Consider the following 26,192-nt stretch of genomic DNA (forward strand, 5'->3'; position numbering starts at 1 on the left):
ATATACTTGGATCCAAGCTCCAATCATATCAAACTCCATGTAAATCCATGTTGCGTCCGGACGCCTGGTCTCGTAAGATCAACACATTGCATAAAGAAGGTGGGAAATCCAGCTTCAAGGGCCAACAAGACCCAAACAGTCATCAATGACCACCTCGAGCTCGCCTAGGCGCGTCTTAAGACCCCGGTTCTCGTCTTTCAAAACACCCATGACGCTCCAAGCCTCCGAGGCTGGTACACCATAGCAATTGGTGCAATTTGAAGAGTTACCACCGAAAGAGCTACCTAAACGCGTTGAAGCAAGTCCCTTCAAAACACGGTCGTATGCCGAGGAACGAGCAGGTGGTGGTGCATTAGTGACGGCGACCAGGTTCTTCTGGATTGTGGGGGTAGGCGTCGGGGCAGTCGGCGTGGACAAGGCGATCTGAGACATATTGGGGGATGGCGCTGTGAGGGTGGAGGTTGGAGACTCAACGCCCTCACGCTGCGAGAAGACACTATCGGCAACGCTCTCGTCACCAGACTCGAATCCAGAGTCGCTGGTGAACGTACTATGACTAGCACGCTTACCACCGCGGCGGGGCGTCTGGAGAGCCATGGAGGGGACGTCGTCATCTTCGTGTACCGCGCGCATAGTGCGACTGCGGCTTCGAGATTCCTCTCTCTTCCGTAGATTCCTCTCTTGCTCCAGCTCGTCGGCCATGGCCTGCATAGCTTTCTCCTGGTCGAGCACCTTGGCCGCCATGCCGTCGAGCTGGATCTTTAGATGATCGACTCTAGCGCGAGTCTCTTCCAGCTCCTCTTGCTTTTCGTTCTTATCGGCCAGTGCCTGGTGCATGGCGAATGTGCGCTGCTTGTAGGCCTCTTGCATTCGTCGAAGCACCTGGTCGGCGTGATCTCTTAGGGTATCCAGTGCCTCGTTGTCGGTAGTATCCGAGTTGGGTAATGTTAGGGCCGCGGTAATGTCCAGGTTGAGGAACTCGTCGTCCGCCGGTTCCGGGAAACTAGGTTTGTTCTCTTGTCGCCGTAAGCCGAAAAAGGAGAACCGACTTGTTACCGGGGCCGAGTTCTTTCGTGTATGTGACATGGATGTTGAAGCCGGACGGCTATCTAGCCCAGGGCCATGTGAATCACCGTTGGGGCCCATTTTAAGTCCCAAATCTACTGGATCTGACTTGCCCTGGAACCAGTCTGACAGGACCCTGGCTCTTGCTTCGAGCTTCTTCTTGGGAAAGGTGTCGTTCCAAGGGGTATTTCTCGAGCGGTCTGATATCGTGTGTTCCAGTCCCTCTTCAAAGAGCGGGGGTTGTGCAATGTATTCAGTGTTTGCCCGACGGTGTAGAGGCAGAGTGCGCGTGTTGTTCCGTGAGATTAAAGGAGCTGGCGATCTTAGGGGCGACGAAGTAATGGTCTCGTGCTTCGCGCCATCGGAATGTAGGGTGACAGGTGCGTGAGAGAGATCGGGGGGCATGGTCTGAGGGGGAATCATGACAGCACAAGCAGGTCAAATGGAAATGCCTGGTCAACTCGGCCCAATGTGGCGCTGGAGTGCAGCGCCTAGACTTAGGGGCTTGTAGGGACGCGTTCAAGACTCGGTGAGTAGTAGTAGAGACGAAACAACCCCTGAAAATACTCTCAGTCAAACGAAGGATGGAGTATTGAAGACGTGACAATGTTTCACGTCAAGTTTAATCTTCTCTATGTTTTTGAGATTTGACGTGCAGGAAAACAGAGAGGCTGGGGCAACGAAATAGCGGTGGCTGAACAGCTCTCTCCACCTCCACGATCCACCAACTCTTCCTGTGCGATCTGATTGCCAAATAATAACGACTTCTCGCCACGCCACATAGTGTTGATTGTTGTCGTTCTATTTACGTCCCGTGTACGGTTTAGGATCTGTGTCACTGCACGTTCTCTGCACTTCGTCATGGCTCCCACCAATCCTGGGTTGAAGCACCTGTCCAACGCTCTAGCAACCCCCGATCAGCTATCAAACTCCTCGTCCTCGATCGATGGCGTCCCGGCTGATCTCGAAACCTCGATCCGCTGTGCAGGTGCCCAGCTCACCCAAACCGCTGGCATTCTCCTGCACTTGTCGCAAGATATCATTTCCCAGGCCATTGTGATCTTCACGCGTTTTTGGCTCGGAGCTGACGGCGGTAGCTTGCGAATTTACTCAGTCAAGGTAATATAGCCCCAATTATCCTCAATTCTCTGTCCTTGTGTCCACTAACCGGAGTAGGATGTCTCCGCTGCAGCTCTCTATCTAGCGGCCAAGCTTTCCTTCCTACCCACCTCCCCGCGCTCCGTGCTCAATGTCTACACCTTCCTTCTATCACGGGATGCCTCGCCCTTGTGGTTTGTGAAACCAGACGGTGCTCCCAAGACCCCTCCAGCTCCTGAAACCTACATCCTGACGGAAGGCGGGTACCAATCCGCCCGATTGGTGCTTCTTCGCATTGAGTCCGTCATCCTCCGCACCCTCGGCTTCGATACACATGTCGCCCTACCGCACACTATTGCATTGACATATCTACAAACTCTGGGTGTGGCAAAACCCGCTGTTGCTCAACGTGTCATCCAGCATCTCAACGCCGCACTGCTCTCACCTCAGTTGCTATATGTCACACATCAACCCAATGCCCTAGCCGTCGCTGCCATCTATCTTGCTTCGCGCGAAGTAGGAGTCAAGCTCGTTGATGGCGACTGGTGGGAAGTCTTCGATGTTGATCGTGAGGAGCTTGGTTTCTTGGTCGTGGCTTTGCAAAGTACCGAAGGGTTTATGCGGGTCGAGGCTAGTCAATGGAAGGATAAAACCATTCCTATGGTTCCGGATGAGGTCGAAGCTGAGATTGAACGACGCCGAATGATGCAAGAAGGCGAGTGAGCTGAGGGTTGAATTATGTTGGAAATCCTAGATCACAGGCAAAAGGTGATGTTGGATGGGAAGCTCTTGTAGAAGCTATGAGCTACCAAATCATATCTCGGATGGCATAGGGAGCTCTGGCACCTCGAAAGCCCCGTCAGACAGACTCTTCCTGTGAGATCACGGTCACTCTCAGAAGAAATCCTTGCTGTGAACCGCCTCACACCCACAACGTCCTAACCGTTTATGAGAGGGATGTTGATATCCTGGCCGAAGATTCAGTTGTTCAAGTAAAACACTGGTTGGCTGATGGGTCAAGTATTGGCTTTAAGAGCTGGGTCCTACCCTTCGACACCTGTTCCTCACCAATAGGACATTTTGAGGACTTTGGGCACTAACTTGACTTGAGGATCCACTATGACCTGCTCGCCATGACATCTTTCTCGGTATATAGCTATCTAGTGTCATTCAGATAAACACCAGCAATTTATGCCCATGGCAGTCTTATGTCAATTAGTCCATTGACTACGTTGTGACTAAGAGAAGTAGAAATTGCTATTAGTGTAAAACAAGAGATTGTACCAACCACTATCTCACCTTAAGGCTAGTGATATGGATACTAGGAACGAAGATAAGTAACCTGGTTTTATATCCCCCATGCTTGTGTACGTTCCTATAGCTAGGACTAAAGTTATTGTCTGAGTTGTCCTCATCATCGAGAGAAGCGAGAGAGGCATGGAGAAATCAAATGAATAGTAATTCTAAAAGTGAAATTATACGAACAGATTAGTAGGTCGTTTGCCTTTCAAGCTATAGTCGTAGGCGGTAGTTAAGTTCTTTCACACCACCAACTTTATACAATCTACGTGATGAACCCGAGGCACTCGAAAGTGGACAAAAAAGAGGTGTGAAAGAAAGGGTGAAAAAAGAGAGGCCAAAGTAGGGCGGAAACAATGCATGGAACATACTCGCTTCGAGGCTTTTGTGTACTGTCCAAGACTTCGTCAGTGGCACTATAGACACATTTATGTCCCCTATTGTATGTCCTGAAATGTCTTGTGATTCAAGATTAGATACAGAATTGTGTTCACGAGATCATGATGCCAGATAACATTTTCAGTAACATATCAAATGTTCACTGAACTATATATATATCCTTTACTCTATAGATCAAACACCTGAAAGTAAGAAATTCCCAAAGTGAGTGAGATATATATAACCAGAGGCACTACCTTCGGAACCTTCAAACTTGCCTCCTATAGCCTTCAGCCATGTCATAGACAAAGAATGTATGTCATATATGAACCTGTAAAGTTGTCGGAATGACGAAGCTCACGCGGGGCGGATCATGTGCTCCACCGCTTATCATTTCCCCCCTCCATCTCCCATCCAGACCTTCACCACTTCACATAATCCAAAACCATGAATATCCTACACTCAACACTATCAACCTGGCGGGACCGCCTGGCGCCAGTATCACGAACCTCGACTTTCCGAAACACCGGCCAAATCACACCCGAGGAGTTCGTTCTCGCGGGCGACTACCTAGTCTACAAGTTCCCCACATGGTCCTGGGGCGACGCATCAAGTCCAGCAAAGCGAGTCTCCTATCTACCAGCTGGCAAGCAGTTCCTCGTGACCCGCGGCGTGCCCTGTCACCGACGACTGAACGATAACTTCGCCGGCGACGCGGGGCTTGAGGATGAGATCGTGAGGGATTTCCTATCTGGCGGTGACGGCGGCGAAAATGCTGCGGATGGGGAGGATGGCTGGTTGCGCACTGGAGGGGGCGCGACACTGCTGGCGACCAGGATAAGCAGGAAGCTAGGATCCGGGATGTGCGGACGGTCGATGAATCTGGGAATCTGGGGGAGCAGGAGGATGATGATGAGATCCCGGATATGGAAGACGACGACGATGACGAGGAGGCTATTATTCGAGAGCCGGCTGGCCAGGCTGGGACTACGCAGTGAGTATACATCTCTTCATTTACTGTCGCGATTATTCTGACCTTTTAGTAGACCTCTCCGCACTTACACACTCTACATCACATACTCTAACTTCTACCGCACACCCCGCCTATATCTATCTGGGTATTTGTCCCCATCAGAACCACTTCCACCACATTTAATGATGGAGGATATCGTCGGTGACTACAAGGACAAGACGGTAACGCTAGAGGACTTCCCCTGGTTCGAAGGAAGTGTCAAGATGGCCAGTGTGCACCCCTGCCGCCACGCCTCCGTGATGAAGACGCTCCTTGACCGGGCCGACGCAGCACTCAAGCTGCGCCGCGAGAAGATCAAGCAGACCCAGTCACGCGAAGAAGCGAGCCGGGTTCTACGAACTGGCGGGAACAGCGGGTTGGAAGGCCTAGTAGATGAGACGCAGGGCCTATCGCTCGGTGAACATCAGGCACAACCCGGCGGGGATGAGTGGGAGATGCTCCAGCACGATGAGGACGAGCAAGTTGCCATTCGAGTGGATCAGTACTTGGTTGTGTTCCTCAAGTTTATTGCCAGCGTGACGCCAGGCATTGAACATGATTTCACAATGGGGGTATGAGAACTCGAGTTTAGTCAAGAGAACTTGGTTTTGATCCAGTCCTTGCTTCCAGGCAACTGTATTCCGAGCTAGATTGGATGCGACTGCCTGGACTTGGACATGGATTCGGACCCGGTGACTTGCTCGTTTCATTTCCGAGATACGATATGCATGACATGAAATGAGTTTTGGCGTTGATCTACTTCTGGGCACAGTAACAATTTCCTTGTATTCTATTTTCCTTGTTATTTGGATTGCTTATCTTACGTATCAGCTCCGCTGGGTTTGCGCAATGTCCCATTCCAAAGATTGCAGTCTGTTCTCTATCAAAGTTCTAGAAGATGTAGACACATCATATTGCGAGATCACAGCTGTAAGTAACCCCTGGCGTCGACCCCAAGATTTGGCGCTCAGCCACGGGAGATCATCGAGTCCTCAAAAAGTTTAGACTCGACAGGGATGGAACCAGTCTAATGTATGTGCTGCATACAGTTTTCTATATGGTTTGTTTTGGACTATTATTTTTTAAACTTCATTGTATTGCTCCACTGAAAGTCTACTGTTATCAATATTACAGAGGGACCAGATATTATATCAAGAGTAATATATTCGAACTCAGTAGAAACAAGACAAAACAGCACCAGTAGAAACCAAAAGGTAATCTTAACAAAGGAACTCCGAATAGTGCGAACGCACGCCCGAGCGCCAGATATGAATCAACTGCATAGCTTACGCACAAATAAAGAGATATAAAAAAAGATAGGAAATGTTCCAAATAAAAGGTGAGTAGTTAGTAGGTAGTAAGTAAAAGATCAGCTCTCGTATGAACGAGCACAGAAGATACAGGTAAATCTGAGGGTGAGTACACCAGCCGGGAGGTACAAAGCATTATAAGGATCTTGGAACAATCCACAAAAAGTAAACAAGGAAGAGAAAAAAAAAAGAACAAAAGGTACAAAATGTTTTCGATCAATCATCGAAGTGATCAATCATGAAAAAAAGCATGCACAAGATAAACCCCAGGTCCCTGTCGCTGACATGGAAAACCGTCGGGGTATACCGGCGTCATTCCCGTAGTTATGTCGTCTCCATCTTCGTCTTGGGTAGCGTGGCTGCATTCCTATAGACCGGCAGCTTCTAGTAGAAGAAAGCCAGGACGAGAGGAAGAGCCACTGCCAAGATGGAAGATCCCGGTGCCATGGAGGAGGCACCGTTGAAGATGGGCATAACGGAAGGCGCGGGAGAAGCAGATGGGGCAGGGCGGGGGATCAGTGGGGTGGAGTGCTGAACGACGGGAACAGCGGGAGACCAGACAGCTGCGGGGGTGGTGGTTGGGATGAAGATTGGTGTGGTGAAGGTGGGAGGGAGGTAGGTTGGAGCAGTGGGAGCAGGAGCGGGAGCCATGACAGGGACGACCGGGGCGGGAGCAGGAGGCTCGGGGCAGGGGTAACCGTCGTGGTGGCTGTGCTCGCCGTTGCCGACCTTAACGGAGGGACCGCCGGGGATACCGACGTCGACGCCTGCTCCGGCGTGGTGGTCATCGCCTGAGCCTGGGCCGCAGGGGCCGCGGTGGCTATCCTTGTAGCCGACACCGGCGTTCACGTAGGGTCCGCCGGGGATGGCAACGTGGACACCGCTGCCGGCTTCGGAGTCGCTGTTGCCGGGACCTTTGTCGGTGGGAGCAGCGGGGTGGTTGAACAAATCAGGAACTGGGAGGCCCGGGATCTGAGGAGCAGAGAGGACGGTAGATGGGGCCAGAGCCAGGACGAGGCACATGAGGCCGGAGAAGCTGATAGTGGAGGAGACCATTGTTGCGGTTGTGTTGGTTGGTTGGTATGACAAAGAATGTGGTTATAGAGAGAGTTCTCGAAGGAATAAATCCGAAGATTAAATGATTGGAAGTTGTATAAGAGAGAGAGAGAGAGAGAGAGAGAGAGTTGAAAGAGTGATTGGAATGAAGAGACAGAAGAACGAATGACTGTCGAGACTCTGATTGTTTGGATGAGGATGAGGAATAGCAAGATGAGGCGTGAAGTATGGTCCTTATGTAGTTTTTCGACACCCATGCAAATCCTATACTGAGGGGCATCGTGGGGAGAGTCAAGGGCTAAACAGGAACAGATAGGAACAGATAGGGAGATTCCTGCAAGGTACGAACTATAGTCATTTGGTGGCACTCCTAAAAAAAGCCACAAGGGCCGTGATCAGCAAGGTACCAAAGGGCAACGGCAGTTACCGAAGAGAGGAACAATGAGAGACATCAAATCTAGGCTCAAGGAGGGAGAAATTAGGGCAAATAGGCAAGCTGATTTGTTGAAAGGGAGGTGTAGCTTTGTCGAGAGCCAAGGCAAGCCCAAAGCGACGAGCGTGAAGCTTATGCAAGACCTCGAGTCCGAGCTCGAGCATCCGAGCTTTACCTCAGCTAGGAGAGGATTTGCAAGATTTTCGCTGTCGAATAGCGTGGGCAGTATGGAGAGCAGCAAAACCACGTGGAGCCCAATCGAGAAAGGTTGCAGACTTGCTGCAAGGGGTCCCCGGAGTAAGGCATACTAGCAAAGACACCAAGGTCCCCTCCACAGGAGTAATTTGGAAGGGGCCAATCAGAACATTGGATTCAAGTCAATTGTATACATATCACACGCAAGGAACTCCAATACCAACCCAGGGGAATCCAAATGCAACTTGCTAGGGCCACGGGTGCCTGTCAAAGTAAGACCTCATCAGGTAGCCCTGGAAACGAGAACAAATTTGGAAGAAATCAGAAACATGTATTGCACATATCGGCATAGATCATTGATCATTATCTCATGAGATGTCGCCAAAAGAAGAAAAGAAATTGGTAACAAGATGAAGTGGATATGCACGTATGCACCAAGATGACAAGAAATTAAAACATGCACAAAAGATCCACAGGAACAGGAAGACAGATCACAAGAAAGTCAAAGCACAGACGGTGGGGGAAATTGCCCTCAGATTTGACCGACATTCGACATTCCAAATGCTGTACCAAAGTTGGTAGATTTCTTGAACTTGAACTCAGGCTCGTTTTCGTTTTGGTTGGGCAATTCAGGGTCGGTTTCGTTAGGATCAGCCGATTCAACCGAGTTGCCTAGGATATTCTTCGCCTGATCAAGGAGTTTCTGATCTAATTCATTCAAAAAACTGGAGTCATGTTCTTCCTCATTAATGAGACCGAGGGGCCCCTTGAGAGCGGGATCGTCTGGTACATCCGGAAAGTAGGACATCTTGTTCTCAGCAGGTTGCTGGACATTGGTTGCCACGGGCGCGACAGGATCTTCCTCGTTCTCCAAGGGAACCTCGAGGGGAGACCCTTCCTTTGTGGATTGTCGGCTCTCATCTACCTCGATGATCGCCATCGGAGTGTGACCTGCATCGCGGAGTAAATTCTCATTGGGCCGGCCGAGTTCTGACAGCTTCAGTTTGAGACTGTTTCGATGTTCCATGCCGGGCCTTACAGCCGTTGAAGGGGCGGTTCCAGGGGAGGTTACCAGGGGCGACGGCGAGGGCGGGGTGATCACTCGAGCGACGACCCCAGGTGGCAACGCAGTAGACTTGAGCGTAATGCCATCCAACGTGCTGTCAAGCTTCTCGATCGGCACGGGCAGACTCGGTACGTCGACCTGCGATTGGGCTGAAAGGGCCCGATCAAGGGACGGCGGATTCATCCCATTCCCTTCGGAGATCGGCAACAGGCGACTTTGATCTGGGGAGTGATCGCGGAATACCCTTGTTGGCCGACTACCTGGACTTGACCCCTCCCACACTTGTGCCGTGAAGTTGTTGCCGTTCAACTGCGACGCGCCCAACACTAGCATGGCAGCCTCCGGTCCCAATTTATCTGTTTTGTGTCCTTGGCTCTTGAGTGATGACTCCAACTCGGCGATTCTCGATCGTAACAGCGCCCGTTCCTTATCCCACAACCTTCTTTCCTGCGCAAACAGTGATCTTTCACTCTCGAAGTGTAATCGTTGACTCTCGAGGAGGGCCCGCGATTGGTCGATGTAGGCTGTGTCCATGGTGAACAGAGTCCCTTGGACAGATCGGGCGCCTCGTCCGTTGAGTGTAGGAATAGTGGCCGAAACCGATTTTGTGCGACGAATAGGGGTTTGTGTCGGAGAGAAGCGCACTTCTTTGTAGAGACTTCCGTGGCCGTCTGGTAACTTAGTTGACTTCATGGCGGCGAGATTGTTTTTCCGAGCGAAGTGCGATAAGGCGGTATATCATATATTGGGGGGTGGATATCGGCCACCTCAGAGCTTCGTTGTCCAGTCCGGGCCTGAAAGAAGCGGTCAATCACGATGATTCGGTTTGCAGCTAACACGGGCCGAGTTCATTTGAGGTTCGCATGTGAAAGTTCGTTGGGCAGGCTTGGGTACTGACCTTAGGTAGCTTAGGTAGCTTAGGTAACCCAGGTAACTCAGGTAGTGTACTTGTAAAGTAAAGAGACAGCGGCATAGAGACTTAAGTATGGGGAAATCACCCCCACACGGGGAAATGGGGAGAGGTTGCAACAGGAACTCCCGTGAACAGAGGCTATGACGTCAAAGTTCTCTATACCTCCACATTCAAGGCAACTTAACATCCGCCATTATTCCAGAAATATTAACGAATCTATTTTACATGGCTATAACTAAGCAAAAGATCCCCTTTAAACATCAAACACCTAAACACATAATCGCAAGTCGCGCCAAAGATGCCCCCAATGATATATGCACTTCTCAATGGACGTCATGGTGCATAACTAGCACCTCTCAAACCACGAGACTACCCACCAAAAAGAAAAGCAAAAAAGCAGGCTATGAAAACACCCAAGCGCAGAAGACGCAGACAAAAAGGCAGAAAGACTCTGATCAGAAAACAGATGACGTGGACCAGTGACTTGGCAAAGACTTCGAGAAATCCGAAGCAAACGGATACTTCTTCGAAAGCGAACAATAAGCAGGCGACCTCGGCGGCGATCGACTCCTCCAAACAAACTGCTGAGCTTCTTCCAAAAGGCGCTGATCACCATTCGGCAACGGAAAGAAACTAATATCCCGGCAGCACCCAAACCGCATAGCAAGATCCAACACTCCCCTCGCCGTGAGATCTCTCCCACCAACATTAGCAGAGGGATAATAAAAGCGCGGATCAAGATAAAACAACACACTCCGCCAAGCGGGTAACTTCTCGGAAAGAAGCCTGGCAGCAAGCTCATACTGCTTGATGGTACGCTTCGGCACGCCCGTCTGCGTATGAACGAAGAAGAAGACCTCAAAGCCAACGCTGCGAATGCGCGAGCGCGCAGTTGCGCTAAGCGTGCCGAGGAAATCGCCCAGCCGATCTAGGTTGAATGAGTTGCGGAAGAACAGCGTGTGCTGTGAGTACAGGTAGTCTTCGGCTTCGTCGTGGATTTGGTGGTTGACGGCGAGGAGCTTGCGTGCTGTGCCGTCTTCGCCAACCCAGCTTGGACTCATTGCTAGGGCTCTGTATTGGCCGCGGGCTGTGAAGACTTTGCCACGGTCGTCGACCACTATCAATGGCTTGTTCATGTACTCGTTTGGTACTGCCAAGGCATATTCGTAGATTTTGAGACGGAGCTCTGCTGGTAGTCGGAGGAGATGTGGTGTCAATGATGACGGATTGGATATTTTGAATGATCCCATCTCTCCAGGAATTGCTGGGATTGTAGTACAACAAGTGAAAATATCGAATTCGTTGATTGTCGCTGGCGATGTTCCGAAAATCGGTGGTACCGCTCGGGAGTATATGTAGATATTTGTCGCCACCGTCAGAGTTTTTTTCCAAACACGAAAATGAGAACTTTCAGGTACCGAGAAAGGTTCAATTAGAGATCAATGCTTTATCCCTGAATAGATCGATAGATCAAACTTAAAGTAAGGTGGTTCTAGAAAGGGGTTATAAAACTTTCAGGGTGTCGGACGATCGATAGAAGCCCAGCATGCAAGTATCAGACAATGCCACCGGGCAGATTACAGCATTTATACGTAAACATCTGATCGGCATCTCCATGGCCGCCCACTGAATAAATCAGCTCACTTTTCACCGAGGCGGAATTACGTCTGAGTGAAAGTTCTTCGGCCAATTCGACCGTAGAGTCGGCATTTGGTCTCCACCAATCGCCCGACTACCCGTAAGGAACCCGTGTACCCACAGTGATGTTATGTGGAAGGATTTTCGAAGATCCTAAGAACTTTTATAGACAGATTGGATCGGTGGAACGAGGATAAAGACTCCGGCTTTGCCACTTTCTTATAGTTGCATGACTTGAGATAGGTATGCCGCAGATATACTTCTCGAGTCTCAGGTAAGGATATCTCAAGGGCTCATCATTTGTGACTCAGATGGTCATGCTGCCCTAAAAGAGAGAAATCAGGACCAATAGGTAGTTATGCTTGTGTACCAATTCCTGTACTTGTAGTTACACTGCAGTATGGGGCTACACGGCGCCTTTTAACTACACGTTGGTGTAAACGATTAGAGACTCAAGGACAGTCTGATAGTCCACTGTACTGTACTCTGTAGCATGAAATCCCTTGTGGGTCCACAAGGGTGGAGAGTTCGTTCACACGTGGATTACCCACTATGAGATTGTTTAGCGGCACACGGAGCCACCGCATCTTCACATCCAATTCGATAAGCTTGTATACATTTTGGCTTTGTTTCAGAACTCGATGTCAAAGTCTACTTGATCTAACACTATGTTCCAATAGTAGTTCTGCGTTACAAACAGCATCAAAATAACCAGAAAAAAGGCATTTGAAGATATAGCGGCATTAAATACTTCACTATATACCTCCAAAATACTGTAAAGTAGATCCAAGCTGTTTGCAAAACTCGAAGTTCACCTGGGATAAAGGATTGACGCAATATATGTACATACAGTGCTACCCCCGCATGCAGAATGGGTGCACAACATCGTCGACTTCCCTTTTTGGCTACATGCTTGATACATGCTGTGCGCAAAATCTACGCAGATATCCAACCCCGATGACGACATACATAAGATAAGTACATCATGTCCAACCTGATAATGCAGAAGATTGCATTCCAATATACAAAGAGGCGTCTACGATGAAGCCTATCGGGCAAGTTATACATCATTGAGGTGACATGCCCTCCAAGTGCGCTGGCCTGATCGCTAGGAATCAGAGATAATCACATAGCGACCAGCACGGCAGATATTAGATAGGATGAGCTGGACATGCCATACCTCACACTTGTTGCGCAGCTGTACTTGTCGACAATCTCCAACTACGCCACACCCGTTCAAGAAAAAGACTCAACTCTGCAAAAGTCCAAGATGCAATATATTCTCTTTAAACGCCAATGGAAAGAAATATCATAGCCGGAGCATTCAAGTCCCGACCTTCATCGCTGTCTATACACACCAAGAGACCAAGCCGCCCGCAGGACAGCCAGACCCCAGGCCATGCCAATGCTATCTCTAAGAACATTCAACTTGCTCCCCTTCACTTCCCTCCAGCCCACAGGAACCTCAGCCACGGGGATCCGGGCAAACTCAGCCAACATAAGCATCTCAACATCGAAGATCCAGCCTTCGGAGTGCATGTATGGCACGATATAGGGCAACGCAGGACGCGAAAAAAGCTTGAACCCGCACTGCGTATCCTTAACCGTAGCAGTCTTAGGAGGCGTCATCAACCACAGGATCAAGTGGAAGGAATGCATAAGGAAGTTGCGTAGTTTAGATCGCTGCAAATAAACCATTAGTACCATACCAGGATCATACCGACAAGGATGCGACAATCGAACGAATTCCATACCTTCACAACAGCCTCACTCCCAACCATATGCGCGCGCGACCCAACAGCCACACCACGCCCACGCACATCCTCAACATCGCGACACGCCCCAACAAGCTTACCCAGATCGTCAAACTTACTCGCTCCGTCTGCATCCGCAAAAACAACATACTGACCGCGAACATGGCGCATGCCATGCGTAACAGCCCCGCCCTTGCCCCGGTTCTCAGTCAAGGTCACAACCCGAATCGTTCCAGGCGGGATATGCACACCCTCAGAAACCTGAGGTGTCCACGGCCCAGCATTACCTTTGGGATGAAGCGAGAGCTGATGATCGCGCGCAAAGCGGAACGCGACTTCCTCGGTGCGATCTGTGGATCCATCCGAGACGAGGATGATTTCCCAGCCGCGGTCTGGAATCGAGGTAGCGACGGCGGCGTGGCCGTTCGCATTCGCGTCTCCGTTGGCGACGGTGATTGGTTTGCGTTTCCGCATTGACCGTGTTTCCATTGCGTTTGTCTCGCTCTCGCTACCGGTGTTGGCATTTCCTTCACGGGTTGTTGCTGTGCCGTACATGCGTTCTAGGTAGTTGACTGCTTCTTCCAGCATGCCGGTTAGGCGGTCTTCTTCATTGTAGGCTGGTACGACGACGGACATGAAGAGGTCTGCCTGTTCGAGAGATGGAGTGGGTGTGCTTTTGCGATCGCTATTGAGTTGCGCGTTTAGGCTGTCGAGCCAGCAGGGGAGTGGTTGGGGGTTTGTGACGGAGCCATCTTTGGCTAGGGTTCTATACTTCTTTTCTTCTGGGAGGGGGAGGCGTGGGGATGGCGCGACGAGGATTATGAAAAGGGAGAACTGGTAGATTGTAATGCCACGTTAGCGATTTGCAATTGCAATTGGGACTGCTCTGGTCTGGTCTGGCGCGGGTGTGTCTGGAATGGGTACTGCACTGCGCGCGCTGGTACAAGCGGGACGGAGGGAAAGGTGTACTGTACTTACCAGGACGAATAGGCCGAGGAAGGTAGCCGCGATTGTGATGAGTAGGATCTGGATTGGGACTTCTGCGACGGTACTGACGCATTGGCGACAGACCTCACCCCAAGCTGTCGCCATGGTGAGCTAGACGTAGGTGGAGGAAGGGACGGATTGGAGACTTGGGTGATGCCCAGGGAATGGCATTCACTTCAGCCGAAGGGGAAATGTTCAATTCATAGGAAGTGCATGTAGAATGGAGGATCTCCGGGGAAGAGGGGGAGAGAGGGGAGGAATGGATGTTGCATGTAATCGCCAGCTTGGCCTTTTATCGGCAACGCGCAAGCTGCACCCGAAATAACCAGCACTCCACTGCCGGGAGGAGCTACGTTTGTTAGTGGAAACTAGTTGGTTTCTAAAGATGCTTATTCGTGGATATTTGTTGGTGTTTTGCATTTCTCTTTGTTTGATTCTCGTTTATTTGTTGGTCTACGCGTATACCTCCATAGATCTGTTACCACTTGAGGTAAAATGTAACCCCCAATTGACATGACACAGGAGTGAAAGTCTATTCCAACGGGGTGGTGCTGTAGAAGTGCCAGAAATATGCGAAACCATCGAAGCTCTTGCTATATATGGCTGCGATGCAACCATGGAGAGAAAGATGTCCGCCAACATGCTAGCGAATGCGAGTATACGATACTCGGAGCCTGTATGGCTATGCATAGTTATGCGATTCAACTCTAGATTCTCTCCACGGGTCAGTAGACGGAAGAGATAACTAAAAGCTATGAACAACATCCATGAATCCCTATAAACACCTTCTTATCCACATCTGTTTTCCACTCTCCTTTCTTTTCTGTCTTCTCACTTCTTTTGAAGCTCATGTGTAGAGCTATTTATCCTTGCAATGGCCTCCCATGTTAATGCATCTGCCTATCCTAGCAAGAAGCCAAGGATTGACTTCCTTGCGAAAGCTCCAGGGGTGAGCTTTCTGGTCGTACCGAAAAGAAGGCGTTCCAGGTTGACTGCAGTAATGCAACGCCGACGAGTTATTGATGTAATCCTCGTAGTTAAAAGATGACAACCCCAATGTCAGTGCAGGCGCATAGCTCAGCCCATGGGAAGATTTTCGAGGTCTCAATAATCCACAGGCAGACGCAAGGTAGCAGTCCACGGTAGGGGATCCTAGCATTATAGATCCGAGGCCAAAGGGAAAAATGATCAATCCTTGGAGGATTTAGAGGCCTCAGGTGGGGAGTCCATGGAAAGACGGTCCAGGTGGTGGCCTTCGTCCAGGAAGAATCTGAGATCTGAGATCTGGCATCTGATATCTGTCGTGTAGTCGTGGCCGACTCATGAATATTCCTGCCTAGTAACGAAGAAACGAACAAAAAACAAACAAAAGCAAATCCTCTCTCGGATGTTGTTCACGGAAAGAACCTATGGGAAGGATTAGCGCTCAAGATGGTCGATGGTTTCTTGAACACTGATAAGGTGAAAGGAAACACCAGGATTCCACCAGCCAGTCATCCCCACCGAGTGCATGTCCCATGTCACACACGCTCGCACACGCAGGGGAACCTGAAAAAGAGCTGGTGGTCACCCTGGCCGCATTTCAAACTTCCTCCATCTCCTGGTCAACAAGCGAGGGACTAGGTGCCAAGTAAATATTCCCACTGAGGTGATCAGTAGATTGCGCAATTGGCGCAAATTCGTGTGCGAGTCTGGTAGGCGTGAACCGTCGAGTCTGGTCATATGTCATCCAGCGAGAGAACTAAATATCAAGATCTTGTCAGCGCACAGTGAACTAGGAAATATCCCAGGTCAAGACAGACAGTTGCAATCCGCACTCCAAGCCACAAGCATCTGTGTCTTCTAGGGAGCATTGTTGATGGCTCCTCAATCAATGATCTGTCGTCTTCTACAGCCGTCTCGTCGAAGAATTTCGCAGGGTAGTAAAGCCGGCTCCAAGTTTGTCCTCTAATCAAAAAGTCCTCCGGTAGCTGTTGAGAGGTTGTGTCGTCGATTCGGGGGAACGATTCATCTTCAATTTTTGCAATGTTGGTGTCGGGCCGGAGTAAAGTGTTTAGGTAGTTTGCGAGTATCGACCATGGAACTAGCGGCTCGAGTCGTTGGATAGCTGCTGGGTGGAGTGTGAGGCACCACACGAACGCCATGGAGGCATGCACGGTTGGAAGCATGTTCGGGTCGCCGGCTTGACCGAGGATGATTATCAAGGTGTGAAAAGCGAGAGAGCTCGCGCGAAATGCAAATTGGGATGAGAAGTCGGTGTATGGGTGGTTATTTGGGTCATTGGGTGCTGTGGTAGCCGCCCACTGCCTCGAGAGAGCATAAGCATCTGCTGTGGTGTTTCCGTCGTAAGTAAACTCCGTAGCAAAGGCTCCATCTTTATCGCCATACTGAAAGATCGCAGCGATATTACAGGATGTGATAAAGACGCCTTGCTGTCCCTCTCGGCCTAGCCAGCTAACCTCCTGGCGCAGATTGGAAAGGAAGAACTTCGACCGAGCAACAAACTGCTCAACTGGCATATGCATGAAAAGAGCACCATGAGCAGCCACAAAAGAAGTGATCAGAGTGTGTCTATCAGCCGGTGCACTTAGGATAGGATTGAACAGCTGGACCATGCTCTCCCGCGCATTTGAAAATGGGCGCACACTGATCAACGCTTTCGTGTAGTAGAAGAACTGCTGCAGAGTATCCGGACGAGACAACACGGCTAGGTGGTGCTGAATCCGGCCAGTTTCAGGACATTGATCAGTATCCTGATTGTACCAATACTTCGAGACCCCTGCCCAAATGTCGCGGTCCGCCACATCTGTATCTTCCACTGCCATACGATACCGCGCTAGATCACCTAGGCACTCAATCCAGGTTCCCCTGAAATGCGGGACACTCTCCAGAAGGAGTGTCATCATCGAATACGAGAGGTATATAAAGGCTAACATGTGGTCTAGCGAGGCAGGCAGTCTTTTGCGCAACAGTTCCAAGCAGGAATGAATCCCATAGCGCCACATGCGAGCAGGCATAGCATACTTCTCAGCGAGATGCTTCACGACCGGACTGGCTGCGGGATGCTGTGAAGCGAGAAAAAGTCGTGATGTTCGTGGAGGAGCATTCGGTGTAGCGAGATGACCGTTTTCCACTGATCTTGTGATAATTCCGTTCTTGGGCCCATTTGCGAGAGATTCCTGATCACTTCGATGCACTTTTTCTCCACTATGACCAGCCCGGCGTAGATTTCTCTCACTTCATGAATGAGATGTTCCTCGGCGATGGGGTTGGTCTCCAATTGCCTAATCATTTGCGGGTTTGCTTCCTGAGCAATAGCCGCATAGTCCATGTGTGAATTGTGATCTATCACTCCGACCTTGCTCATGTCACGCTCGAGTGACTTCTGGATCTGATACTGTGGGTTATCGTGAGCCCCTTGGAGATCAACAGCCATTGTGCTGTAACCAGCAGTAGGACTTGATTGGGATCTGCCCAACTCGGGACGCGGTGCATGGTTGCGTGTTGACTCTTCTTTTTGTTGGGTATTTTGGTCAATCTTTGCTTGTTCCTGTATACACTGAGGCACAATTTTGTTTACCGGAGAAGCTGAACCTGACAAGCGCTGTCGCTCCTTCACGACACGAAAGCTATCTCGACGTGGTTTGGATGAGAGAGCTACACTGGCACGCGGTGAGCGTTTGATTGCTCGCATGCCTGGGCTACTGAATGTCTCCGTACACTTGTCCTTCGGTCGGGAAGGACTGTCTGAACAGCAGCTCCGATTGGTCATCGACTCAAACTCTTGAGAATATAATCTCTTGATAGATCTACAATTGTGAGCTCGGGGAAAGCGAAACGGAGGGGGCTTACTTACCTGGGTGACGTGTGAACAACTTCCGATAATCTGGCCTTGGCGCCCCGGGACCAACGCCTCTCCTTGCACGGTGGCGTATTGGCCATTTCAACACATTTGAGCTCAGCCTGTCCCGTGTGGTGGATGCCCGAAAGTGGAACCTAAGCTCAGGCTTGAGTCTGGAAGGGGAGGACAAGGTGGACTTTATAAAGAAAGATTCGAGGCAGATCAGGCGCCTGCCACCCATACACCCGGGTGCTTCCAAGGATGACGATCACTGTGATTGCCTTCAGTATTTATTTGTGCTGTACCTCTCCTTTTTTTCCGATCCCCCTGTCTCGCGTTGCAGGGAATGTTCTTAACGGATCCCTCTTACATGATTGGTAGCGCTGGTGCAATAGCCGCCTTGTTCTGATCTATATACACTCCCAAACAGCCTCACCTGTTTTTTTATGACTGGCTATCACTGGTTGAACGATAGAATCAGTGTTTTAATTATATAAATACGACTTTGTACCTATTTGAAACAGCTGATCCTACACTTTTTCCTTTGCCCAATGCCCATGGAGAACCCAGGCTTGCCCAACAGCCATTCCAAATCTTCATACAGTAATACCTGCGACCCGATCTGGATAGGCCAAGGAGGCCGTCTGCCCTAGCGCGCGCAAGGGAAGCCATTTTGGAGTGCGTCACCGCTCTTTGGCCACGGCCGCCGAGCTCGACTTCACCGGTCCTTTTTTTCTCGCAAGCTTTACAGCTTTGACCATGATCATGGCGATTTCGACCAAAGAGCTTTGTGCTGAGCCGGGTATCGTGGTGGGCAATATACTTCACATTGACTACTAGTATGTAACATGGCTTTTTCTTTTTCGGATCGTCTAAATCGAGGTAGATATGAGCTAGCAAAAGGTTTCATTGGAAGGGGTTGGCACACCATCATCGGCCAAATTGCCAGTGGATATCATTCCTGGCAATCCGGTGATGTGCCTCATGATGGTAATGTAAATGGACCGAGGCCGACGTACTGGGCTTACCAAGGGGTAAATCCACGAGCACTGGACCACATGGCCATACGGAAAACCGGGCTCAGATGATTCCTTCGACTCGGATTTGCTGCGCTGATCATTATTACTGCCCCTATACTTCCTCGGTATACTAATTTAAGATTAGAAACAGCCCTTTTTGGCACTCGTATAGTATCAGCCTAACACGAATGTGGATACAGATACTAAATCAGGACAGGCCACAGAAAATACTCAATATCCGCCGCAAACAAAATGTCCGCACTCTGAAATTACCAGGCACGATGACGTTGGGTATAGTATCTGCCTGAACACAAGCGCCCGTAATGTTTCAGTCCGTAGCTATCCAAACATATAAACAAAGTAAGGGAACCCAAGTCAGCCAGGATCAGACCGAAAAAAAAAAAAGAAACAGAAACCCTGCGACACAGATTGACAGATTGACGGATTGACGGATTCACCCGGGTCGCATTTTAGAAACGAGGCAACTACGCTCCACTCTCAAGGGGAACAGCCTCTCCCGATCTCACTGCAAGGAGTGATGGGGTGATATCGAAAGCTACAGCGGATGAGCGCGGGTGCCTCCCACTTACCCGGGTGAAAAAATTGTCGATCCAGGCCCCCTCTCTATGAGGTGTTCGGCTAATGCGGTGCCCTGGGCATCTAGAAGTCTGGGTAATATAACCTTGCAGGTTTCCATGTTTCCATGCGATAGCTAGCGCTATGCATGGGGCGGGGGAACACTTGCTGCGGGTTAACGCCAACCTTTTACCCGGGTGAATGTCTTCACTTGCGACCCCCACACTCTTTCATGTACATGTACGGCGTACATAAAAGATCGTTTTCTTTGTGCTAGGGTAACCTCGGCTATGGTAATCCTACGATTGGTATGACTTTACTGTATGCATCTGATTGTGTGTTGTTGCATGTTGCGCTCTCGGCTCTGACAGGGATGGTTGGAGAATGGTGAATGTGACCTCCGGAGTATGAGACTCAGGCTTGATAAGGGGTTTACTTCGACTCCCAAATTTTACGGCTTTTCCTTCTCGTCTTAGTTTTCTATCTAAAAATACTAGGTCTTTGTCATGGCGAAGAAATACAGTCACAGGCCAAATTCCTTTCACACCCTAACCTTCATACACTCTACATGATGAACCCGAGACACTCCAAAGTGGACAAAAAAGGAGTGGAAGAAGAGAGGCCAAAGCAGAGCGAAAACAATGCATGAAACGGTATACTCGCTTCGAGGCTTTCGTGTACTGTCCAATAATACATAGTTGGCACTGTATACACATCCATGACCCCGATAGTATATATCTATAGGTGTTGCGAAACACGTGTTTCACCCAAGTAGCAAATCCTACATAACACTATACTTGGATCTTTGAAGCGTAATAAAGGTGACGGTAAAACTGCCTCGGGAATAGTGAGAGTTAGTTACAACCTGATCGGTCACCCTAGCACTTCGGCTGGCAGACCCATCCAGATATAACTACGAGGGAATCCAGCAATGTCTTAGGATATTGAACAAGAGTTAAAGCGATATAATGTGGAATCTGGAGGCTTGTCTAACCCTTACTTGTCATAGACATTGACGAAAGCTCCTTCCTGAAGTGCTTCGTGGATTCTGGAGAGAAACTCCTTACGCAGTCACGGGAGTTTTACGACCATGCCTCTCAGTCCACTCTTTACAGAATAGGTTCAGCGGCCCACGCAGTCGCTGCCGGAGCGTTTGATACTATCTTCTCCGCTTGGACCAGAAGGGTGACCGATACCCCTATATCGCCTACAAACACACGGGCTTTCCGCGGAAAGGCAAGGACTAAGAAAGGAGTCATTCTATGAACGGCGAGAGGTCCGCTAGCGGAAGATCTAGCAAGTGGCCAACTTTGGTTGGCGAAGTAGCGTGGTCGCGACTACTACAAGATGTCGAATTTTGGGTTAAAGACTCCAACGGTCAAGGTAGTTTTGTCGAATGGTAGGATTAAAAATCGGGTTGTCTGACTGAGCCTATTTGTTTGCTTTTCATTTGCTAGAAAAGAGAAAAAATAGAGGAGGATTTCTGCTCGTAGTACTCCGGACTACTATTAGCTGACTAGGGGCAGTCTTGTACCTTCAACACTGTACTTTGCTCACAGCTGCATTAAGCGAGCCAAACTAAGCTGATCACCGAGGCAGCGGTGTTCTAAATTATTCCAACTATATTCCTAATGGTAAAGTGTCAAATGCCCAAGGGAAAATAATCCAAAATAATTCACATATAAACATTGGCAATCTACGTACATGTTATGAAGTCCCCAACTGCACGACGTCATAGGCCCCAAAACAATGAACTTCCAAAATGCGACATCTCCTCCACTCACCCAATTGAACCCTTAACCCCAAGCCAAGAGCCCAAGAATCCAATTAATGAAACGGCTCCAAAATATCTTCCACCTGAAACCAGCACAGCCCAGCTTCATCCTCAGGTCCAGTCTCAACCCCAGTCACAGTCTGAGAGGCCCAGCCAAAGCCATGTCAACATTCACAATCCCAGATACAGACCTACGCGTCAACAGCATCCCAGACCTAAGCCAGAAAGACTTACTCTCATTCCCAGCCTTCAAAATCTGGATTGCGACACTCCAACAATCCCTAGCCCGGCAACAACACCCCTCGCACGAATTCCACAATGATCCATATGTGCTCCGTAAAATCGACATCCAAGCTGTCGACCGATTCGGCGGGAACCGGCTAGGGTTCGTCAAATTAAAGGCCGACGTATCAAATGGCCAGGGCGAGACTTTGCCAGGCAGTGTATTTTTGCGGGGCGGGAGTGTTGGCATGTTGGTGAGTCCACCCGAGATACACACACGCATGATCCATCTAGGCGGAAGAAGCATTTATATTGATACATACTCTAACTCATAAACAGCTAATCCTCCAACCAAGTGACATCCCGTCCACCTCAGCCTCCGACAAAGACAAAAAAACAATCCTAACAGTCCAACCCCGAATCCCAGCAGGATCCCTCTCCTTCCCGGAAATCCCGGCAGGAATGCTAGACGACAGCGGGACCTTCGCTGGCAGCGCAGCAAAGGAAATCCAAGAAGAAACCGGTCTCCTAGTCGAGCAGAGCGAGCTAATTGACATGACAGCGCTAGCTTTGCAGGCGGGCCAAGAACCCGATTACGGGGAACGGCTGCAGCGCGCTGTTTATCCTTCTGCTGGGGGCAGTGATGAGTTTATTCCGTTGTTTTTGTGTCAGAAGCAGATGCCTCTGACGGAGATTAAGGCGTTGCAGGGGAAGTTGACTGGATTACGGGGGAAGGGGGAGAAGATTACGCTTAAGGTTGTTGAGCTTGGGGATTTGTGGAAGGAGGGGATTAGGGATGGGAAGACTTTGGCTGCTTGGGCGCTCTATCAGGGGTTGAAGGGGGAGGGGAAGATTTAGTTAGGGGTTTCTTGTCATTTGGGTGATTTGGTTTGTAAATGTGGACGTGGTGTGCATTGTATGTATTGGTAGAGGTCTGGCTTGATAACTGGTGGTCAATTTGAGACCAAGATATCATGCAATTATCGCCCTAGAACTTCCACTTCTTGGCCAATTCAATTCCCTCGGCGAGCGTTCCAACCCGAGCATCAATAGCATACCCCTCCTTCTCAAGTTTCTTCGTCTCCTCAAACAACGAGCTGAGCGGAACAGTAAAACACTCAATAAACTCGTTGTCCTCAAGCTGAGGCTTGGGATTCTGGTTCTCAGGCAGAGACATGTCGACGCGGACGTGAACCATGTGCAAGTTTGTGTTGCATAGTCCGGGATCTAAGATGATGTCAGGTACAGGTATTCCATGATAACATGACAAATAGCACCAAGAAAACCTTGGAAGGCAAACACAAAAAAAAAAAAAAGAAAGGGGATATAATACCGTTATACATCACAGGACTAATCTGCTCTGCCACACCAACATACCCCGTCTCCTCATGGAGCTCCCGAACAGCACAATGCTCAGGTGTCTCGCCTGCATCGATAAGACCAGCCGGAACTTCAATGACGACCTTGTCGATCGGGGGTCTGTATTGCTTTTGCAGAAGTAGTTCTGGGCCTGTTTCTTTGTTCAGGATTGTGACAATGCCGACGCCGTCGAGTTCTACGCCGGCGGGGCGGGTCTGCGTGTATGGAATGTGGTTAGCATTGGACCAAGGAAGTGAGTTTGGGGTTAGTAGTGTATGTTTCTTTTTTCTTTTTTTCTTCTTTTTCCTTTTCTTTTTTTTATTAGTTGCCTTAGTATAAGGCTTGCTGCTTGATTGCTGGAATGGACAACATGGTTGATGCACAGCTTTACAACATCAGGCAACCTATGATTCCAGTTGTGATGGATACAGTAGACTCGGGTAACGCCCAGGTGTATGCATTTACAAAGTTGAGGGCGCATGTCAGCGCTGACCACTCAAAGCAACCATTCATAATCCATGCCGGGGCTGGGTCCAGGATCTGTCATGCAAACAAATCTATATCGTGGCAGCCTCGAGAGATGGAAACGCCAACACCTCTGCTTTGGGTGTCATGCATGCACATATACCCCCAGCCACGGCAAAGAAGAAGGCAAACGGAAAGCAAACAGGTCCAAGTAAAAGATGAATCTTACCGTACGCTCAGCTGATTCCCATGTTCGTTCGACGCCAAGGGGGTCGCTGTATGTTATCTTGGCCATTCGGATCCAGCGGGCTTCGCTGGGATCCTGGAAGGAGTGTTAGTCAAGCATCAAACAAGAAGAACGCGTCGTATTGCGCCTTAAGTGGATGTTTCTTCGGTCTATGTTTGGATATAGATTGGACGTATATACTTGGGTGATGTCCAAGGGATTCGGAGGAACGTTGGCTTACCAATGGACCGCTGGAGATGTGGTGGGACTTGGCTTGTGAGGGGGTTGGCATGATGATTGGGTGGGTAGAAATGGTGAGATCGAAGATGTATTCGTCTTATGCTATGCTTCAATGTTTCTACGGAGCCTGGAGAGGGGATGGTGGGGTTACAGCCCTTATCTTTCTTATCAGTATATATGCAGTATATATGCATTGCTTCCCAACGATGCTGCACCACTGGAGCGTTTGTGTTTATTGATCTGATCGTAGGATGGTATTGTCTTTTACCGACTCAAAATACGTATGTATATAAGTAGATATGGAGATTGGAGACGACCACAGCCCAGGAATATGGGCTCCCATATTAACTACGATGACTGCTATTGGAGAATTAAAACATCGATATCATTGCGCATCAAGGCTATCTATGCGATAATAAGACTAAATAATAATGCGCCAGGCAAAGGAAACTGGGCCCGGACTTCTTGCCAGGAATTTTTGAACCTATACTCCTGGGAGTATAGACGAAAAGACCCATGAAACCAGAATACATGAAGGGTAGCAGAAACAAACCAAGCTCCACAACGACCATACGCTTGCTATCATAATCATGGGCGTGGGAAGAGTGTCACAACAATCAAAGGGTCGAGTGAACCTCAACAGACCCAGTCTCAACTTCCTTGAGACGGTCCTCGAACTCAGACCAGTGGTACATGACAGTCTTTGCACCGAGCGCAGTCAACCTCTCAGCCATCTCCTTCTGTGTCTCTTCGCTATAACTGCCGACATAGGCAATGACAGGAATATTAGCACGAATCGCCGAAAGAGCACCGGACTTGCTATCCTCAATGGCAACAGTCTCGGCGGCTTTCTTGCCAACCTTTTCAAGAGCATGCAGGTAAATAGCGGGGTCAGGCTTGGAAGTCGGCTTCTCGAGAGAGCTCGCCGCGCTGAAGACCTTGTCGTAGTCAAAGAACCGGTCCTGGTTGACCTTCTTGATGGAAGCGCGCACGCGACGCAGCGCAGAAGAGGACACAACCGCGAGACCGTATTTCTTAGACGCGAACAGCTTCTCCAGCTCCTCAGTAGCACCGATGCAGGGCTTGGCCTTGGCTTCCAATTTGGCGATGACCATGTCCTCCTCCTTCTTGACGTATTGCTCCAGCTCTGTCGGCTCAATCTGGAACCCGTACTTGGTCTGCAGGGAGCCCATCATGCCGCGGAAGTTTTGGCCGACAAAATCCTTGATGAGCATGTCGCCGGTGTAGCGGACGGGGATTTTGTACTTCGCCAGAATTTCATTTGCCAGGTCGGCACAGGCCTCGAACGCCAGCTCCTCGGAGAGGACCAGGGTATTGTCGCAGTCGAAGAAGATCTCTGTAATCTGCAGTCTGGTTAGCGTCGGTGGGTCTTGACAGATGTGATCATCTTACCTTAGCCATGGTGAAAAGCGGGGAGTAGATCTGGTTTATAGAAGGGAGACGAGATGCGCAATGGAGTGAATCAATCTAGAAAGCGGAATGCAGAGCAGAGAAATGGCCAAGGGAGGGAATTGGCGACTCGGTATTTAAAGCAAGAGCCCATGACGATTGAGGGAACCAGGCCAGAGCGGGAGGGGCTGACGTGGGTACTGGGTACTTGCAGTTTGGTTCATGACGCAACACATAACCAAGTACCGAGTACATTAGTCTAGGGGACATTGTAAACCCGGCAGGCCACTAGTCCAAATACCGTTTAGCTTGCACATTCCTCTTTTCTACTGGTTTCACGCGTTTTCTTGGACTTTTCCATATGTTTCTATAGTTAAGTATCAAAATGTTTGAAAGTTCTTAACTACCAAGATCTCGTGATATGGAACTGTCCCCGTTCTATTTCAACCTACGTCGACCTACTCACCGGACGAGAACACCTTTGAACATGATGTAGGCCACGGACCAGACGTAGCCAGTGTAATTGGACATGCAGCCCACTGGGCCCAAACTCAGGCCGCACGGTCATATCTCGATTCTCACGGGGACTTGAACCTCTAGTTCGTAAAGCCCGAAATGTGTATGAGGGATATAGGGAAATGTGTAAAGGGCCGACATTGCGCCTGTTGGCCCATTTGTCCGTCAAACAAGCACAGTCAGATAATATCAAGTATGCACTCGGACGTTCGCAGGATGCTTGGCAAGGACTACAGAGTCCCGACCTTATATTATAGGCCAAATGCTAGCATCGTGAAACGAGCTAGAGATGTCCTAGGGCTAGTGGTCGGGTTGATATAACCGCTTCATGTGGGAGTAT

General features: G+C 49.6%; 11 protein-coding genes across 11 annotated transcripts; 3 read left to right on the forward strand and 8 right to left on the reverse strand.

The window, feature by feature from the left end:
- Positions 1–114: 114 nt before the first annotated feature.
- N7446_009625 (uncharacterized protein) lies at positions 115–1,470 on the reverse strand (the record flags this gene model as incomplete). Its single annotated transcript, XM_058518370.1, has 1 exon — positions 115–1,470. The coding sequence occupies one exon, from the start codon at positions 1,468–1,470 to the stop codon at positions 115–117; it is 1,356 nt and encodes a 451-aa protein (XP_058369158.1).
- Positions 1,471–1,759: 289 nt separating this feature from the next.
- N7446_009626 (putative cyclin) lies at positions 1,760–2,994 on the forward strand. Its single transcript, XM_058518371.1, has 2 exons — positions 1,760–2,184; positions 2,242–2,994. The coding sequence occupies exons 1-2, from the start codon at positions 1,927–1,929 to the stop codon at positions 2,884–2,886; spliced, it is 903 nt and encodes a 300-aa protein (XP_058369159.1). The 5' UTR covers positions 1,760–1,926; the 3' UTR covers positions 2,887–2,994.
- A 1,293-nt stretch (positions 2,995–4,287) lies between these two features.
- On the forward strand, positions 4,288–5,430 carry N7446_009627 (ATG3/ATG10 family protein; the record flags this gene model as incomplete). The annotated part of the gene is given in 3 exon segments (XM_058518372.1): positions 4,288–4,637; positions 4,652–4,834; positions 4,887–5,430. The coding sequence occupies 3 exon segments, from the start codon at positions 4,288–4,290 to the stop codon at positions 5,428–5,430; spliced, it is 1,077 nt and encodes a 358-aa protein (XP_058369160.1).
- A 1,116-nt stretch (positions 5,431–6,546) lies between these two features.
- Positions 6,547–7,218, reverse strand: N7446_009628 (putative cell wall protein; the record flags this gene model as incomplete). Its single annotated transcript, XM_058518373.1, has 1 exon — positions 6,547–7,218. One exon carries the CDS (start codon positions 7,216–7,218, stop codon positions 6,547–6,549), a length of 672 nt encoding a protein of 223 aa, XP_058369161.1.
- Positions 7,219–8,378: 1,160 nt separating this feature from the next.
- On the reverse strand, positions 8,379–9,605 carry N7446_009629 (uncharacterized protein; the record flags this gene model as incomplete). The annotated part of the gene is made up of 1 exon (XM_058518374.1): positions 8,379–9,605. The coding sequence occupies one exon, from the start codon at positions 9,603–9,605 to the stop codon at positions 8,379–8,381; it is 1,227 nt and encodes a 408-aa protein (XP_058369162.1).
- Positions 9,606–10,280: 675 nt separating this feature from the next.
- On the reverse strand, positions 10,281–11,075 carry N7446_009630 (uncharacterized protein; the record flags this gene model as incomplete). Its single annotated transcript, XM_058518375.1, has 1 exon — positions 10,281–11,075. The coding sequence occupies one exon, from the start codon at positions 11,073–11,075 to the stop codon at positions 10,281–10,283; it is 795 nt and encodes a 264-aa protein (XP_058369163.1).
- Positions 11,076–12,801: 1,726 nt separating this feature from the next.
- On the reverse strand, positions 12,802–14,309 carry N7446_009631 (dolichyl-phosphate beta-glucosyltransferase; the record flags this gene model as incomplete). Its single annotated transcript, XM_058518376.1, has 3 exons — positions 12,802–13,146; positions 13,218–14,051; positions 14,196–14,309. 3 exons carry the CDS (start codon positions 14,307–14,309, stop codon positions 12,802–12,804), a joined length of 1,293 nt encoding a protein of 430 aa, XP_058369164.1.
- A 1,477-nt stretch (positions 14,310–15,786) lies between these two features.
- N7446_009632 (uncharacterized protein) lies at positions 15,787–17,640 on the reverse strand (the record flags this gene model as incomplete). Its single annotated transcript, XM_058518377.1, has 3 exons — positions 15,787–15,945; positions 16,007–17,383; positions 17,443–17,640. The coding sequence occupies 3 exons, from the start codon at positions 17,638–17,640 to the stop codon at positions 15,787–15,789; spliced, it is 1,734 nt and encodes a 577-aa protein (XP_058369165.1).
- Positions 17,641–21,470: 3,830 nt separating this feature from the next.
- On the forward strand, positions 21,471–22,557 carry N7446_009633 (putative NUDIX family hydrolase; the record flags this gene model as incomplete). Its single annotated transcript, XM_058518378.1, has 2 exons — positions 21,471–21,890; positions 21,976–22,557. 2 exons carry the CDS (start codon positions 21,471–21,473, stop codon positions 22,492–22,494), a joined length of 939 nt encoding a protein of 312 aa, XP_058369166.1. The 3' UTR covers positions 22,495–22,557.
- A 1-nt stretch (position 22,558) lies between these two features.
- N7446_009634 (MutT/nudix family protein) lies at positions 22,559–24,023 on the reverse strand. The gene is made up of 4 exons (XM_058518379.1): positions 23,928–24,023; positions 23,690–23,782; positions 22,970–23,210; positions 22,559–22,863 (listed from the first exon to the last, which is right to left on the reverse strand). The coding sequence occupies exons 1-4, from the start codon at positions 23,976–23,978 to the stop codon at positions 22,625–22,627; spliced, it is 624 nt and encodes a 207-aa protein (XP_058369167.1). The 5' UTR covers positions 23,979–24,023; the 3' UTR covers positions 22,559–22,624.
- Positions 24,024–24,543: 520 nt separating this feature from the next.
- N7446_009635 (HAD family hydrolase) lies at positions 24,544–25,348 on the reverse strand (the record flags this gene model as incomplete). The annotated part of the gene is made up of 2 exons (XM_058518380.1): positions 24,544–25,290; positions 25,340–25,348. 2 exons carry the CDS (start codon positions 25,346–25,348, stop codon positions 24,544–24,546), a joined length of 756 nt encoding a protein of 251 aa, XP_058369168.1.
- Positions 25,349–26,192: the final 844 nt, after the last annotated feature.

Source organism: Penicillium canescens, assembly GCF_028828765.1.
Source record: "Penicillium canescens strain IBT 15451 chromosome Unknown utg000006l_segment0_segment0, whole genome shotgun sequence".
Lineage (NCBI taxonomy): Eukaryota > Fungi > Ascomycota > Eurotiomycetes > Eurotiales > Aspergillaceae > Penicillium > Penicillium canescens.

Bases quoted from the DNA above. Each gene is read 5' to 3' on its own strand.
- N7446_009626 (XM_058518371.1), top strand. From the start codon at position 1,927: ATGGCTCCCACCAATCCTGGGTTGAAGCACCTGTCCAACGCTCTAGCA. The intron at 2,185-2,241 runs GTAATATAGCCC...TAACCGGAGTAG, and splicing joins TGCGAATTTACTCAGTCAAG to GATGTCTCCGCTGCAGCTCT.
- N7446_009634 (XM_058518379.1), bottom strand. From the start codon at position 23,978: ATGCCAACCCCCTCACAAGCCAAGTCCCACCACATCTCCAGCGGTCCA. The intron at 23,783-23,927 runs GTAAGCCAACGT...CACTCCTTCCAG, and splicing joins ACATCTCCAGCGGTCCATTG to GATCCCAGCGAAGCCCGCTG. The intron at 22,864-22,969 runs GTATTATATCCC...ACATCATCTTAG, and splicing joins TAGTCCTGTGATGTATAACG to ATCCCGGACTATGCAACACA.